Here is a 17,483-nt window from a genome sequence, read left to right as displayed (position 1 = left end):
CCAGAAATATAAGTAACCCAAATATGTCTAGCTATTAGGCTTTCAACCAAAACAACCTTAAAGTATCCAATACCGAAACACATAGCAAAAACCAACCATCAACTTTCCCCGTTAGTTCAAATTGAAAAACTCCAACCTCTGATCAACAGACCTCTCGTCTAATTACGTGTCAATCCATCCTTCAAAATATTTTTTCACAATTTCCCTCGACAATTCCCCTATTATAGCTCTAGTATCTCTAGTGTATACGCCACTGGTACCTCTTAGTCACTGGTCCTTTTCATTACTTGGAGCGTTAGTAAATATATTGGAGTGAGTTCAATATTTTGCAAAACATTACAAAACAATAACATAAAAAACAAACAAAAATCCCTACCTTTTTGCCTGTTTGATGATCTGAAATGAAGCCTGAAGCAATTTCTTTCTGTTTTTAAACCAAAGAAAAACCTACGTTTTCTTTCAATTATTTTCCAGTCAGCAATAGTTTTTATTCCATGACGAGAAATAACTTTTTTTTAAATTGTACCCTTAAAAATTGTACAACTATTCGAAGAACTACCTAGCTTATTTTATTCACTCTAGCTTACTTTATCCAAGGCTCACTAACTATCTCGCTTGTTGCTTTATCCCATTAATAGCTGTTCAAGACACACGAAAGAATAATTCACTAAGTTAACACAAATTTTCTCTAATCCTCTATATATTTATTGCTCCACGCTAATTTAAAAACCAAAAGGATTCCCCTGTATATGAATCTCGCTAAAACAAGAAAATCACAAAAATACAAACCAAAGTAAAAACTGATTTTATTCGTATTACCCTCTTCCTTAATAATACTACAGAACCGACTCTCTGGGTTCTTAAATAAGATAAAAAAAGTATCTGATCCTCTGGTTCCTTTTTCTCCTTTGCCCTTATACTAAATTCACCCTGAACTTTTTTTGGCACTATGTTACGTATTTGGAAGTCATTTGCCAATGCTGCTGGGACACACAAATGAAAAAAAAAACTATTCAAACCCACAGAGAACTCTTTCGCTTTCTAACTTGCTCAGTATTTTACAATAGTTTAAAAGAAGACTTTCAAACCCAAAGTGGTTCAACACAACATCACTGGAACACTCAATGTCATTTACAAATGTATAGTCAACTTATTTAACGCACCCTGTATGCGCTACGCAACTCAATAAAAAAAATTATCTCTTTGAGACCTATCGGACACACCCAGTGTGTTTTGTTCACACAAAGTTATTTATCTCTCTATAAATTATTTCTTCCTGCAAGTATCAACTTTACACTTCCATCTATCCCAACGAAAAACTCAGGTTATATTTAACTTCGGTCGCTTGAACCTCCTACTTCTTCACCATTACTATCCGTCGGCAAACGCTACAATTGTATTTACCTTATGTGTTTTACCTTACCAATGTGGAATTGGCCGCGGTGGTAGTGCGCCCGACTCTCGATCGGAAGGCTGTGGGTTCGATTCCCGCCTCGACCAGATATTTTTCTCGAGATAATTTATCTGGTTGAAGCTGGGATGATTCTGCAACCGTCTTAGGAATCACACGTTAAAAGGTAGGACCTCGTTAGTCTTTGGCTCGCACAAGTTTGTCAACTTTTGCGAGTTGTCGTTCGTATGGGGGCGACAGCTGATTAACGGAAAAACAGATTTTAAAACATTTCTTTTAATTCTTCCCTACACCAACATTACACAATAAACTCCCTGTGGCTATTTTAAGCTTCAATGCCTTTTTCCACTTTCCACTACTTTCAAAATACAAAACGGAAATTCACTAAACTACATTTTCCACTATCTATTCAACACAGAATTCTAGTTTTTTCCCAAAAAAAATTATTTCACCTCTCGGTTAACCAATGTGATCAGATTTCTAGACAAAATAAATCATCTAGTTATCCACACCGCTGTCAACACTGTAATAACGGTAGATAATAAAAATTAAAATCGTCTGAATTGTGGAATTTGATTTCATAACCGAGAAATCCTCGTGAACTCCCACTTAGTGAAACTAACATCTACGGGTTTTTATATATAAGTCACCAGTGACATAATACTTAACCCTCTCGCTATTGCCGTGTTTTTTTATTTAGATAAAATTTGGCAGCTGCTGTCACCAGATGCAAATTTCTCCACATCAAAATTTGGAAGTTAGGCAATTCCGAAAAGGCTGTAGGGTTCGTGCCGGTCGCACGAAGGCCGGTCTTTTTGAAATCTGATCATTTGGTATACCTACTTATATTATCTCTCATTATGTGGTTCCAGAACTGAATTTTCTAAATTAAAATGCTTTTCATTCACTATTCTCTTCGCGAAAGATTGACAAAAAGTCTCTCATTTGTTTTTGTTCTCTTAACTTCATCTTACTCTACGAGGATGGTGTTTTTTTTCAGTCCAAGACAAAATGAAAGTCCAAGGTTTCAAATATAAAGTATAATAAGTAAAACAACGACTCCATGGACAAAATGAAAAAAACAACGTGTAAGATCTAATAACTAAAAAATTTAAAATTCTATAAAATAAAAGAAACTAGAACAAAGGAAATGCCGCCAATTTGACCCTGCTATTTACTGCTAATTCAACCTGTTGAATAACTACATATGCGCCAAGTCAGTACAGAATACTTTTAATTTTTCTCTTACTTTATGGAGAGAAGTGTTTATAACTTCAAATTTTCGCCCTTTTTCGTAATTGTAATATCAACTCTAGCTAAACTATCAGCACTAGGAACCCAACAATATATAACCTCTTTGCAAATAGGAAGTGGACTCGGACAAAATAATATGTGAACTCTCTCTCAATATCAACTGGTTAGAAAAATGAACAAACCCTCACATAACGTCTCTTTGAGTGGTTCATGGTCAACCATAGGTTCCGTTGATCCGGTGTGTCTTCAACACCAACACTTTTATTTCGAACCTCCTGTACCCAATACCGGCTTACGATTTCACTACTCCGATTTTTCCTAAATTTCGCACCACGCGCTTAGAGAGATCAACTCCCCTTCCCCAGCCTCGAAGGCTGAGGGATGAGACCCCCAATCTCGTCTCGACGGGATCCGGTGACCGAATTTATGTCTCTCGCAAAAAGTCCCAAGCCCTCGTGTCAGCCACAAAAACCTCATCTCAGCATTGTACTTAACCACAACGACGCTCGAAGGTCCGAAGGATCAATTGATCGACTCGATCTCAGTGAATAAAATAATATTTTACGTTAACCATCGCAATGGTAGTTATTACACTGTATATGGTTGGTCATAATTGACAATTTTACTTTCACTATATTTTTCACCTTTACTTCAAGCAAAGTAAGTGAGTGAACAAATGGAAATGTTCACATTTCAATTCAAATTGAGTGATTGAATTCTCATTTTTTTTGTGAATAACTAGTATTAGGTGGGAAAGAGAGGTTTTGGCTTTCTACTTCTCCATCTTTATAAAAAACTGTGGGAAACTTCCAAAAAAAGTAAAAAAGCAAATAATTCCAGATTAAACTACGAAGATGCATATGTGTAGATCATATAAAAAAGTCACTTTCAGACAGAAACTGAAAGAAAAAGCCCTTTTGACACAACTACCTTGATAAAAAGATTAAATAGCACGAAAGAAAAACTACTTTCGTAACAACTACTTTTATATGAACAATGAATTGAACATATGGTACTCCATGGTTATATTTATGTCTAGAAATGTATATTGTATGTTTGAGGATGCACGTATGTATGTATGCATGTATTATTTGTTTCTATCATTTATTTTACTTGTACTGTAGGAAAAGTGAGTAACAAATATAAGCGTTCATGCATCATCCTCCGAATCTAAAGTAATTGAATTATAATTATTGTGTTTGTGACTAACTAGAATATGGTGCATGGTTCCACTTATGCGTGTATGTATTATTCGTTTCTATCGTTACGTTGTATATAACAAATAAACATTATTATGAAATAAATTGAAAGTAAGTTAGGATGGTCTTAGTGGGTAAAACGTTGCAGAACAATTCTCTCCAAACTTCGCCCGCAGAATTATTGTATTTACGGTAAGTTGCTCAAGTCGTATCATTATTATATTTTTAGTTTGTCATAATAGACATAGGTACATTTTAATATATCAACTGAGTCTGATACTTAAGGTATGTAAATTATGTTTTTCTTTCCAATAGTGGCATTTTTTAACTGATACGATTTCACACTCAGATCATTTTATTTGTGCTTGTCTCATCTCTTCTGTTTATCTCAACTCTCAACTTTTGAGCTACCCAAATATTGATAGCATCTCATATATTATGAATGATTATCCGTATCACTGAAAACACAATCGAAATAACAAGTATCTATTCGGGGAATTTGCACGGAACTCGACTTTTTAATCACTAACTTCCTATATTTAGAAAGAATTGAAACGCATATAAAAACACCACAAAAGAAGAATCATTAAAAATATCATTTGTTCTGGTGTTGCATTTGAAGTCATGAAGATTTTCCTGATTTCTATTCTGATATCTGCAGCTTTAGTAAGTATAAAAGTTTGAGCAACCATACTAACTATATGTAGTGATAATTATCAGTTATCTTATTATTGAATAACAGATCAAATTGTTTTCAAAAATGGAACTTCAAGTGTTTCTTCGGATAGTTAGGTATGTCGATTTATTTTTCTTTCTCTCTTCTACTCTATATGACATTTCATAGATCATGCCACTGGAACTAGTGAACATACAACTCAACATTATACTTGACAGTATAACTGCCACTCATTAAATATACTTGTTTCGAAAAAAAAATATCTCAATCGCATGAAGTACATTTTATGAAAAATTGAGGTTTATTCAAAACAGAAACATCTGTGCATGATTTACAGATCTTTTTTATAAAGATATTTTTAATATCTTGATTTCTTTCCTTTATTTCATGAATTTATTCTTTTTTTACATAATGTGATGGAGAAGTCGAAAGATAATACTACAATATTCAAATAACTCAACTGGACATAGGTATGAAAAACACTTCAATCAGTCATACCTACTGTTCAATTCAATTCATTTCCAACAAAATGAATCCGAACTATATGGCAACTATTTTCATTTTAATGATAATCCAATGCTTTGTAATTCAATTTCTAATCAAGCAAAGTCCAGTGCCTAGTTTCTGTCATGCTTTTTATTGAGAATTTCTTCGATCTCAAGATGTTTGGTTTTCTTTCGCCCTTCAGAATGTTGTACTTTCTCCAGACCTATTCTGACCTGATACCAACGAAATATATCCAAAACTTAATAAGTGAGTAGAAAAGTTAACGTTCACCTTTTCTACTCAAGTAGCAACTTTTGCTCATTGGTGACCTTGACCTTTTCACTTTCAACTTTTTTACTTATGTAGCCAGTTTTGCTCATTGGTGACTTCCTCCATTTTTACTTACAGATCAAATTCTGTTCGAAAGTGACTTTCATCTTCTCTAGTCATAGAACAACTTTTGCTCAATGGTGACGTTTAGTAAAGGTAACGTTTACCTTTTCCACCTACATAGTAACTTTACCTCGCAAATGACTTCCACCATTTCTACTTATAGAGCGGGTTTTGCTCAATGGTGGCTTTCACCAACGGTAACTCACAGCTTTTCTACTGATGTTCCACTAAATTTTAATGGCCCTGTATGCTCATCCATGTCTCAAGATGATCACGAGACATTGTTCTTGAGAGTTCATATTCTTCTCTCAGATCGTCCACATCGTAGTGATGATTGTATTACAAAACAGGTTATTTAGTCCTAAATCAACATAATATCCTAGCCTGCATATGCACATGCTAGCTATGTGAGGTATAGTCGAAGTGAACGATATTGTGCACTCTCAAAGGCCAAAAAACCAATACATAGAAATGAACCGGCAGTCCACGTGGACTGTAGACTTGGCGGTTCGTATTGGATAATTTTTACCAACCGAGTTTTATGATTGGCTGAAGAGTCATGTTACGATGACGAATAGAAATCGAGGAAATCCGGAATATGGTTATCGCTGTCGTGTTAAGTTATAATGTGCAGTTATAATTACTTGAAATTTTTGTTATCTGTTTGAAATGTGGCATCCTTGGACAAGCACTAATAGTAATTACGAATGTGATTACAACCCAGACTTTTTCCAGTGTAGTGATTCCAATAGCGATGGTGAACAAACAATGCGAAAAAGAGATACCAGTGCATGAGATTCGGATGCATTTGAATATTGGGTAAATTTTCGTTATGTGGACACCCGGCGATTTTGAAAAAAATTTTGACTGTACTTACGTATTTTGATGCGTAGATTACGAATCCGAAAGAAAAAAGCGGCGCTCTCCCTTATTTAAAAAGTTAGGGCCCTTCAAAGTTCAGAAAAGGGCAACTTTTCAGCCTTCTTTTTCACTAAATAAACTATTTAAAAACACAAGCATTTATTCACTAGGTCACCTTTACACCTTATTCCTCCTTCTTTAACACTTTTCACTTCAATAATCAACATTTTTCTTATAAAAATGTTAAAAAATGTACGGAGCTGCTTTTTGGTTACATATCACTGTATTTTACGTTTTTAAGGTTAATGATATGGTTGGTACGACTGATTCAGTCCATATTCCTGAAGTAATTCAAATGTTTTTTACCTTCATTCTTCAGATCATAAATTGGTTTTTGGTGGTGTATTACGAATTTGAAATAGTTGGCGACGGCAAATACCAACCGCTTTTTTCTGAAATGTCACTAGTAACTAACCTAAAAATAGAATAATGTCACCAGGAGAAGCATTCGTTTTTAAATTTTTTTTTATATCCGGCTGGAACAACAAGTTCAGCGAATCCTTATGGAAAATAATGACGACGTGATCCATCCAGGTGCGGAGGAAGAACTGAGGGGGTACATTAGGGCCTCCAAACCCAAGAAGGCTCCGGGAATTGATTCAATCAACAATAGGTTGCTGAAGCAGCTCCCGGAGAACTTTATCAGATACCTATTGGACATAATAAATAGCTCAATCGCCCTCAGATACTTCCCCCGAAGATGGAAGCATGCTGTAGTTGTCATGATTCCGAAACAGGATCAGAACCCGCTTTTTCACCAGAATCATCGTCCAATTAGTCTGCTTTGCTCAACGGCTAAGCTGGCTGAACGTGTTGTGCTGCCAAGGCTAACCGAAAAAGTTGAAGACCGAAATGTTCTGCCTGATGAACAATTCGGTTTCAGGAGGGCACACTCCACCGAGCTACTGGCCTTGAGACTGGTCGAAAACTCCATCTCAGAGCTAAATAATAGGAAGACAGTCCATCTTCAAAAGCCTTCGACCGATTATGGCCCGAAGGCTTATTACATAAAATGCTCAATTTCGACCTGCCTTGGGGCCTGATTCGGTGGATTAGGTCCTTTCTGAAGGGCAGAACATTTCAGGTCCGAGTTGAAGGAACCCTGCCTCCTGTCAGGGATATCCAAGCTGGAGTGCCTCAAGGAGCTATGCTGTCTCCTCTACTGTACAGCCTTTACGTGAGCGATCTTCCGAGGATCGATCACGTGAAGGTTTCCCTATACGCCGATGTTACGGCTCTCCTCGCTTCTTCCATGGGTCAGGGGTTGGTGGTCGTTTACATGCAACGTGCATTGGACGACCTCGAACGATGATACCTGGAATGGAAGTTTCGGGTGAACCCAGGAAAAACTCAGGCCATAGATTTGGGGGGCGTAACGTTTCTCCAGATACAAGAGTCACGATTTCAGGCAGGGAGATCGGATGGCAAACGCGAGTCAAATACCTAGGTCTTTGGGTAGACCGCCGACTCACCTGGGTAAATCACATTGACTATATTAAGAACAGAGTACAAATGAGGAAAGCCAAACTCTATCCTCTGATCAATCGAAACTCTAAGCTCAGTCTTAGAAATAAGATTTTATTATACACATGTGCAAGCCTGTCATTATGTATGCTCCAGGCGCTTGGGGACAAACCGCTCTGTCAAACCTCTCCACTTTGGAAAGGTTGCAAAATAAACTTCTCAGGATGCTGGTGAATGCTCCATGGTTCATGCGGAATGAAGCCATCCGCAGAGATTTGAAGCTGTTAACTATACGGCAGTTCATTCAGTCGAGGAATCAGAGAGTTTTCGAGTCAGCGGAAACTCATGATAACCCACTAGTCAGGGAAGCTGTAGATTACACTATAGACGACCCCACTCGATTCAGAAGGCCCCGTCGCTCGGTTGAGTGAAGGCCCCACGACGTCTGTTAAATTGAACAGTTGTCTGTTAAAGTGAACATCAAATACCCCAGTCAGAAAGGGTTACACAAGGCCAGAACGACATAGATGTCATTGACCTTTATGCCACCACCAAAACACCCTACGTCATGAACCACTCGTCCTCCTGACGAAAGACAGTTAAAAGGGTGAGGGAAAAGTTTCCAACCTGATAAAAATGAAGATGACTATCGACCATCTTCGACTTGTGTTCCTGTCATCCTGTCAGCTTCTTTTTTTGTAAGTGTCACTTTTAAACGTTGCAGTCAGTAAGGTGACGATCTTGACTTGTCTCACTGAAACGACAGGACCAGCATCTGATGACACAGATTCACGAATGATACAATTTTTCCAGAAGTTTTCAAATAATATCAAGTAATGTGAGTTTTGAAGTTTCTGGAACACGATTAGTGTTCGTTTTACCCTCCTGTTAAAAAAACGAAAAACTTCATCACACATGGCTTTTCAAACACATTTAGTTTTTATTACAATACAATTTAATAGATTCTGTATAGTTGTAAATCCAAGATGGCCGCAGTAACAAAATGGGTATCCAATGACATGACTTGATTAGTAGAACAGTAGTAATCTTTGAAATATTGACGTATCAGAAGGATTGGTAAATGGCGTTTTTTATTCAGCCTGCTTTGTTTGTTTGGATCAAATTTGGTAATTAAAGATAGAACCCCCTTCCTGTTGATAGATTTTCTGATATTCGGTACACACATTCAGTTTTGATGACAATACAATTTAATGAATTCTGTATAATTGTGAATACAAGATGGCCGCAGTTACAAAATGGCGGATTATTTCACAACTACCTCATTATGGGTATCAGATGACAGGGCTTGACTGGTAGAATAGTAGTACACTTTGAAAAATTAACGTGTTAAAATGATTAGTAAACGGCTCTATCGGCTACATTGCAGAAATTGTTTGGCCTCAGTTTCGTCGAACTCAAATGTACGAAACAGATGTACCGTCATAGACTAATCAACAAGTTCAAAAACATGAAAAATAGAGATAAAGGTCCTAAAAATATGAGCGATAGCTCATTTGATTCGAAATCACCTTTAGAAAATTTTTTTTGAAGGATTTTGGTGCAGGTAAAAATTGCAATTGTTATTAACAAAATAAGATTTAAAAAAATAGTATTTAGTTTTTCGTTAATAACTCAAAAATATTAATATTTAAGCAATTTTGAAAAAAGCTCGTTAAAGAAGAGGAAATTTCCTATAAAAAAGTTTCGACTCCCGAAACTCTATCTCCATTATTTATAATTTTAATTTGACGTTGAAAATAGAGTTCCGCGCGGCTGTTACGGCATGCGCGCGCTGCCGCTAAAGAGAGTTTATCAAAAGAAATAATTATTTTATAACATAAAATGTCATTTTAAAAATTTGAAAAAAATCTAGTATCTCCTTAACACTTGAATGAATCGAGTCCCGTAGAAAAAAAGTTTTATCACCATTTTTCAAAAAGTTATTCAATTGTTAACTAACAAATTTTTTCCAATCTCCGTTGGCATAAATAATTGAATAAAAGGTATAAATAATTGGCCTATAAATTTGAAACTTCGTGGAGCCCTTTTGATATATATACTTCAATTGATCCTGCGAAAAAGTTCAGAAAAATTTATTAGTTTGTTAATTATGATTTTTTATAACTATTGCAAAATGAAATATCTAAAAATTGGTGATGATTTTTTTTTTCAATTCACATTCAGCTATGTCTGTTTTCACATTAAACAATGGCAGTTATCAGCGTAGGATACGAATTTTCTACGTAATTTGTTTATTAAATTGTTTTGAGAAAATAGAGAAATTCAATGTTTTTGAAAATTTTTTTTTGCTATTTTGTTGTCTAGAGATAATTATGATTGAAAAAAATTTTTCCTTATTTTAATTTTTAATTGTTTAAAATCAATTTTTTCATATTTTGATTGTTTAAATAATTAGTTAAGAAATAATTTTGCTGTCAAAAATCATAATTTACACTTTTAAACAGTTTGGCAAAAAAATTATTCATTTTTTAATTGTTTATTAGTTTAACAATTTGTTATAAACAAATATTGACCAACGTTATATATTTTTTCATTCATTATAATACTTTCTGATATCAATCAGTCAATAATTTTTATGGCACTTTTTTATATATAGCTGTTTTTATAATTTTTTTCTGTTTCAGAAAAAAAATATAACGTTGGTCAATATTTGTTCGTAACAAATTGTTAAACGAATAAACAATTGAATAATGGACAAAAAAATTCCTGCTACTGAATACTATTTTTTAAATCTTATTTTGTTAATAACAATTGCAATTTTTTACCTGCACCAAAATCCTTCAAAAACATTTCTCTGGAGGTGATTCCGAATCGAATGAGCTATCGCTTATATTTTTAGGACCTTCATCTCTATTTTTCATGTTTTGAACTTGTTGATTAGACTATCAGTTCAGATCAACTTTGGAAAAAACAGCGTACATTTTATCCACCCTAAGGCCTTACAGTTTTCAGCAAAGTTCAAATATAAGACGATTAAAAGAAATATGTTACCCTTAATTTTGTCATAGGCTTCTACTGTCCACAAAATGCAAGGCAGTACTGTAAACCATGCAGTTGTGTATTTAGGCTCGAAATTATTTGGAGAAGAACAAGCATACCTAGCCCTGAGTCGAGTAAAGTTTTTGGAAGGTTTATGTATTGAGGAGTTAATTTGCAACAAATTGTCGGGAAATAAACATTATTTATGTTTATGTTCAACGATTTCACTGAAAAAAGAAAGATGAATTTTATTGAAAGAAAGATAATAATGATGATGAGATGAGATGAGACAATATACTAAAAGCTAAAAAATTATTATACACTGAACCCTTATCTGTTTAAATTTTGTTTTTCTGTTAATCAGCTTATGTTGATAACCTCCAAATTTGTAGGATGAAATTAATCATCATATCTCTTGAACCTGATATTTAAGTGACGGACATTTTAGGGCTGTATGCCCTAAAAGTTTTGGCTATATATCCTAAAATACCACAATTGAAACAGGTGAAACCGCTTTTGGTTTTTTCTCATTTCAATCTTAACAAATAGAACTTTTAAATGGAGGAGCGATAACTAGTACTTGGGACCTCATACCAGAATAAAAAGTATCGAAACGCTCGAGGAAGCTATTGTACAGCTAAACAGGTGTTGCAGTTTTGTAAATTGTACACTGTCAATCTTACAATAAAGTGTTATTTGAATAAGTTACTGTTTCTTCAATTATCGGCCAATTCCATCACATATCTTCGAATCCATGTCCAAAATTCAAATTCAGGATTTTAAAAAATGTTTCAATACTTGTAACTTGAAGTGCTGAGAGAGAACATTACCATTCAACAACATAAGGTCCCTAGAAATATTGAATTCATGCTTAGATTTTTTTTTCAGTGTCCCATTTACAGTTTTCCCCAAATGATGGGAATGGGTATGGGAGGAATGGGACAGGACCAACAAAGTCAGATGTCTGAAATGGGAACAGCAATGGGTTTGAACATAGGTTTGGGATTGAGTGGTGGAAATTATGAAAGATCCTCTCAAATGGGCCACAGAAGAATGAACAGAAGGCGTTCATTGGAAAAAGCAGACAATCCTGGATGTTACGGAAGAAGACAGTCTTTTCCTACAGGTAAAATAATGGAATGATTTTTATAAAACTCAGTTACAAATATTTGTTATCATTTCGAAGTTTCCCAAATCATGGAAAGCTTTTTAAGTAGAAGTTTCATTAACCAATAGCAGTAAGAAACTGACAGTTGAGTGAATCAGTTTCTTCATCAACAGATATAAATATATTCTTGAATATTTATATTTTATAACAAAAACAAAACAGAACTAAGCAGCTTGACCAATATAACATGTAGTTATAGTAGTTATAGACTGGCATGAGTGGCCGAAATCTCTCCACAAGCATGGAATAAGGCTGGGCAAGCTGTCAGCGGGGATAGGTAAAGTCGAGGGTTCATGCCGTATTGTGGCTGGGGCCCGACGGTCAAGTGTGGCAGGGTGTCGTGTTGATAGCAGTAGCTCTCGAATCAATCCATGGGAGAAAATGTTATCATTGGTTCAACTACCATTGAGTGCAAGCAATCTACATGTCTAGTTTCAGTCCTTATATCTTCCCGTCACTCTTGCCAGCATCAGTCCTATATTCACCTACTCCTAGCTACGAAACTTCTCGTCTTGATCATATTTCTACACTTCGAAGTTGTTAGAGTTCCAATTTGCATTATCTTGGTCCTCTTGGTGAATGCTTCACTATGATCAATTTGGATGGGTTTATATCGTTTACAATTCATTCATATTGAAATTATCTTGCCAAAAAAATTATAACCTCCTGAATTATTTCACAAAACATTCATTCAAAATAATAATGATATTTTCTGCAAAACATATATCATGATCTTTTAAGAGAATTACCGTTGGCAAAAGTTCGATTCTCAATTCATAATGATTCATTTTTCCAAAGTTACCATGGATATAAATGTGAAAATACCTATATTTTTTCATGTGATTGCTCGATTCTAAAAGAAAAATATGGAAAAAAATCACAGTGCAAAACAACCATATTGAACTACGCATATAACGTTTTCAAAAGTAATGAGATGATTCTATAAAATCGTGAACGAAAAATGTTTTGATAAATGTTAGGACAGGGCAGTTTTTGTTTTCAAATTGTCCCTTCGGCATGTAACTCAGTAGGGTAATTGTCAATACCTATCTCTGATATCCATCAAACATTCTGATATGGATAAAAGTATATTCAATATGAGTAAATAATCTATCATTCAAAACGGAAAGGGATATATTTTTAGGAGGAAGGTTTTGGCTGTCTATTTATCCACCAAAAATGTGAGATACTTCTCAATTGAGTTCGAAATGAACTCCACGAAAGTGTGTAGATTATGCATAGAATTACTTTCAGAAATGAACTCGACGAGAAAGCCCTCCTGAAACAACTACTTCCACAACTACTTTATGCGAAAATCACTGTTTTCTATTCAGCTTGTACTCTAAACATTCGTTATGGAATTGAATCAGACATCAGTTATAAGAACGCTTTAAGTTTGTATCTGAAAGTAACTTCTATGCATGATCTTTGTAAAGAGTTTATTTGAAACTAAATTGCTTTCTTTCTTCCTTCAGAAAATTTTCATCATATATATTTCATATGGAGAAATATAAAACCAAGAACCTTTCTTTCCTATCACTACTGGATTCATGGATGTTTATCCAAATAATTTTTGGTATAAGTCACTGCACTGTCCCAAAAAACTTATCCGACCCGCCATAGGTCTCATCACTGGTGCTAGGCTGAACCACAAATGTGTGACTGGGCTCAACTGTCCTTAAAGGACAAGCCTGAGTAAGTTAGGTCGATGACATGCTCCCTGCCTTCCACTGTAGATTTCAATACAAAGCAACTAGTGGAAAATTAGAGCCAAAATGAAACGTATTTATGCAACGCCTACTAGCACTAGCTGCCTTGCAGTGGAAGACAAGACAACGAATCTCGTTGACGGTCGATGTCGAAGCTTGCAAATGAGCGCATCGGGTAGCCTCGTGTTTCTTTGATATTCGAGGATTGACTTCTCTGTCGGTCCCATAGATGGCGTCTTTCAACCTAACACAGATTTTATCAGTGGTGTTAGGCTAAACTATAATAAGACTTTATTGTCCGAAGAAAATATCTTGTTGACAAAGCTAGTAAGTAAGTATAAAATAAAAAACATAAATGTCCTATGAATATAAAAATATAAACAAAATATAGTGTACACTAAACCAAAGTATACAAAACACTGAATGAAAACAACAAACAATGGTTGAAACAAATACACACATAAAACACGCAGGTTATGGAACTTAGTCAAACTATAATAGGGTTCACTACTCAAAAATTCATTGAATATTTTCTTGTATTGATTGGGTTGATATTTGTCTCTTCAGATTATTTAAAAACTCGTCAAGAGTATAGAAACATCTTTCTATAGTCTATTTCAAAAGAGTGTAGAGTAATAAATCATGAAGTGTCATAAAATTTGCCTGAATTTCGTTGTCGTCCATGGGCGTAGGCAAATCTTAGGATTATTGAACTTAATAATTAAAGTAAATTAAAAATTACAGACATAGATAATAATAAAAGGCCATTTTTGGGAAGTAATTTGGTCTAAAACTAAGTACCTACATGTATTTAGGTAAGTAAAATTTCTTTAAAAAAGATTAAGATTAATTTTAGTGGTTCTTGTAAACTTATTTAATATGCAATTTGGGTTCATATACTTGAGCATGATTTCTCAAAAAAGGGTTAACACTTAGTTCCGAGGTGCCATGTCATTAAAATAATCCCTTTTTGACCCTGCCCACCAATCATGCAATACCTATTAAACCCAGGTAATTAAGAAAAAGGGTTTAAATATATTGTAATGGTGTCTTAAACATTCGAGTTATAATAGTAATTGTTACTACACCAATTAAACGTACAGTGATATTGTGATATAGAAATAGTGAAAAAGTTATAAAATGGGGACATTTACTCCAAAGAAAAGAAGTGTAAAAAATTCTCCGCTATCTGTTTGCGAAAAAGTTATAATTTTAAATGTATCTGATTGCATAAAACACGATCACCCTAGTTTGTCTGTGCAAGAAAGTGTTGAGCGATGTGCCCGAATGACTGGAATTGGACAGTCCACGATTTTTAAATTATTGCGAGAAAGAAAGATATCAGGCCAGGTAAGTCCATGCAAGAGAAAATCAGGAAGACCAATAAAAATCTTAGATGAAGACACCAAATGTGACATTCGAAGAAAAGTTCATTCGTTTTATTTTAAAAAGGAAATACCCACTCTTGAAAAAATATTTATCGAGATAAGCCAAGATAACGATATTCCTTTGATATCCAGAAAACTTTTATGAAAACTTTAAAAAGTATGAATTTTGCCTGGGAAAAGCACAATCGAAAGGCACTATTACTGGAAAGTGATGAAATTGTTTGCTGGAGACGAAAATATTTGACAACTATAAAGCAGTACCGCAGAGAGCAAAAGAAAATTTTTTATCTTGATGAGACGTGGATAAACGAAGGTTATATAGTCAAAAAAATGTGGCAAGATAAAAATATAACAAGTTCTCGCCAAGCTTTCATAGAAGGCCTTTCGACGGGTATTAAAGTGCCTTCGGGAAAAGGGAAGAGGCTTATAATTGCTCACATTGGAAGCGAAGACGGATTTTTAAAAGAAGGTTTGTTAAGCTTTGAGTCGTGCCGGACGGGAGATTATCATGAGGACATGAATTCGGATGTCTTCGAAGACTACTTCGGGGAAATGTTAAAATTTCTTTCAGCTGATTCGGTCGTGGTTATGGATAATGCAAGCTACCATTCAAGGCGCTTAGAGAAGGTACCAACTTCAGCTTGGAGAAAGCAAGAAATTATTAACTGGCTGTCAAAAAAAGGTATTCAGTTTGAGACGAATTCAGTAAAGAAGGAACTACTAGCCATAGTAAAACAACATAAATCTCGCTTCATGAAATATGCCGTAGAAGATGTAGCAGAAAAGTATAAAGTAACTGTGCTGCGCCTACCGCCATATCATTGCGAATTAAATCCTATAGAACTTATATGGGCACAAGTTAAAGGATATGTTGCAAGGCACAATACCACATTTAAAATGAAAGATGTCAAGGTATTGTTTGATCAAGCCATTATGGAAATCACATCAGAAAACTGGCAAAAAGCAATCCAGCATGTTTTAAAAGAGGAAGATAAAATGTGGGAACTGGACAACTTGGTCGATCAGGTGGTTGACCCTATAATTATAACACCAGGGGATGATGACAGTTCTTCGGATGAAGACTATACTGATGTAGAATAATTTAATTGAATTGTAAATATACTGTAGCGGGATAAGCAATCTGGACAGAGACCAGTGTATCAGTGACAGTGACACTTTTGCTTAGGTTAGGGTTTAGAATTAAGGGTAGTCTGAATAATTATTTTCTCGGAAGGTTCTCGAAAATTGTACCTAGTAATCTCTAGAACATTCAATTAGGGTATAAATAGAGTGTTGTTAAACGTTAAGGGAAGTTCACAGTTTTAGTATTGTTCAAGTGTCAAATTGTAATAACGTATCCAGTAAAGTTCTTGTCGTTTTTGTGAATAAATTGATTTAAAGTCCCCACAAGTGTTTCAATACGTAAAGTTCGTTCGTGTGTGTTTGTGAGTATTTCCCGATTTCGGTTCGTATATATTTTATTGTTACATTTTATATTTTTTTAATAACACTGTTCTGCTGTATTAAATTTTTATTTCCTTTAATATAATTTTTATGAATGCATATTCTTTTGGCAATTATCCCACTAGCGCGCCTCTGGCTCAGTATTTATCCGTCGATAACAATGGACAAATCCCTTAAAACAGGGTGATACCTACCTGCTCTTTATGAAACGACATAATTTTGCAATGCGGACTAGGGAAGTGACAGAATTTATTGACGGATCACCCTGTAGCGCTTTTGAATACTTAATGAGATTTTATTACTCTACACTCTTTTGAAATAGACTGTAACAGAAATGATTTCATTTTTTTTTTCAAGCAACGAAAGGCTGCATATTGACTTCAATTTATTTGGTAAACAGTTGTAAATTTTGGTCCCTTCACGTTTTGGTGCACTTTGAGTTATCTTATACTTAGCCGATCTAACGTGTATCATTTGCTTCTGCCGAGTGTTTTTATTATGAATATCGCTATTGAGATTGAAGCCATTCCGGTTAGTAAAAACATAAACTGACAACTCATAAATATATAATCCAACCAGAGTTGAAATTTCGTGTGTAGCGAAAATGTTTCTGCATGAATGCTGTCAAGGAACATTGAACAAACAGCGTAGGATAGATTTTTTTTGAATAAGTACATTTTTACTCTTTGCAGAGTTGCCCCACAAACATACACCATAGCGCAACCTGGATTCGACCTGAGTATGATTTGTTACTTTGCAAACTCAAAATATCAGATGAAAGTTATCAAAACAGTATTTACTTGTGATGCACTGTTTGGATCGTGTGGTGTAGTATTAATATTACTGGAGTTTTTTCCCCAACACCAAACCGTTATTTCAACACCTCGACACGTGTTTCGAACACCAAGTGATCATCTTCAACAGCTAGTTAACAGAAAAAACAGATTGTT

At 34.9% G+C, this 17,483-nt stretch overlaps 1 protein-coding gene across 4 annotated transcripts in view; it reads left to right on the top strand.

Annotated features, from left to right (window-relative positions):
* The window catches only part of LOC111511845 (uncharacterized), a 34,657-nt gene that overhangs the window by 16,765 nt on the left and 409 nt on the right, over positions 1–17,483 (top strand). Inside the window, exons 1-2 of one of the 4 annotated variants that reach the window (XM_074185754.1) lie at positions 3,927–4,056; positions 11,693–11,930. In XM_074185754.1, the coding sequence (XP_074041855.1) occupies positions 11,717–11,930 (214 nt within the window). In that variant the 5' untranslated portion in view covers positions 3,927–4,056; positions 11,693–11,716. Of the gene's footprint in view, positions 1–3,926; positions 4,057–4,389; positions 4,531–11,692; positions 11,931–14,290; positions 17,065–17,483 lie in introns of those variants that run through there. The other 3 variants (XM_023167866.2, XM_074185755.1, XR_012468166.1) reach the window with 3 other exon arrangements.

The sequence above is a fragment of the Leptinotarsa decemlineata genome, unplaced genomic scaffold, assembly GCF_025532065.1.
Source record: "Leptinotarsa decemlineata unplaced genomic scaffold, Ldec_3_MD MMD2_tig00078346_RagTag_RagTag, whole genome shotgun sequence".
Classification (NCBI taxonomy): Eukaryota; Metazoa; Arthropoda; class Insecta; order Coleoptera; family Chrysomelidae; genus Leptinotarsa; species Leptinotarsa decemlineata.
Note: the sequence above shows the minus strand (reverse complement) of the source record. Positions and strands in the feature narration are given on the sequence as shown.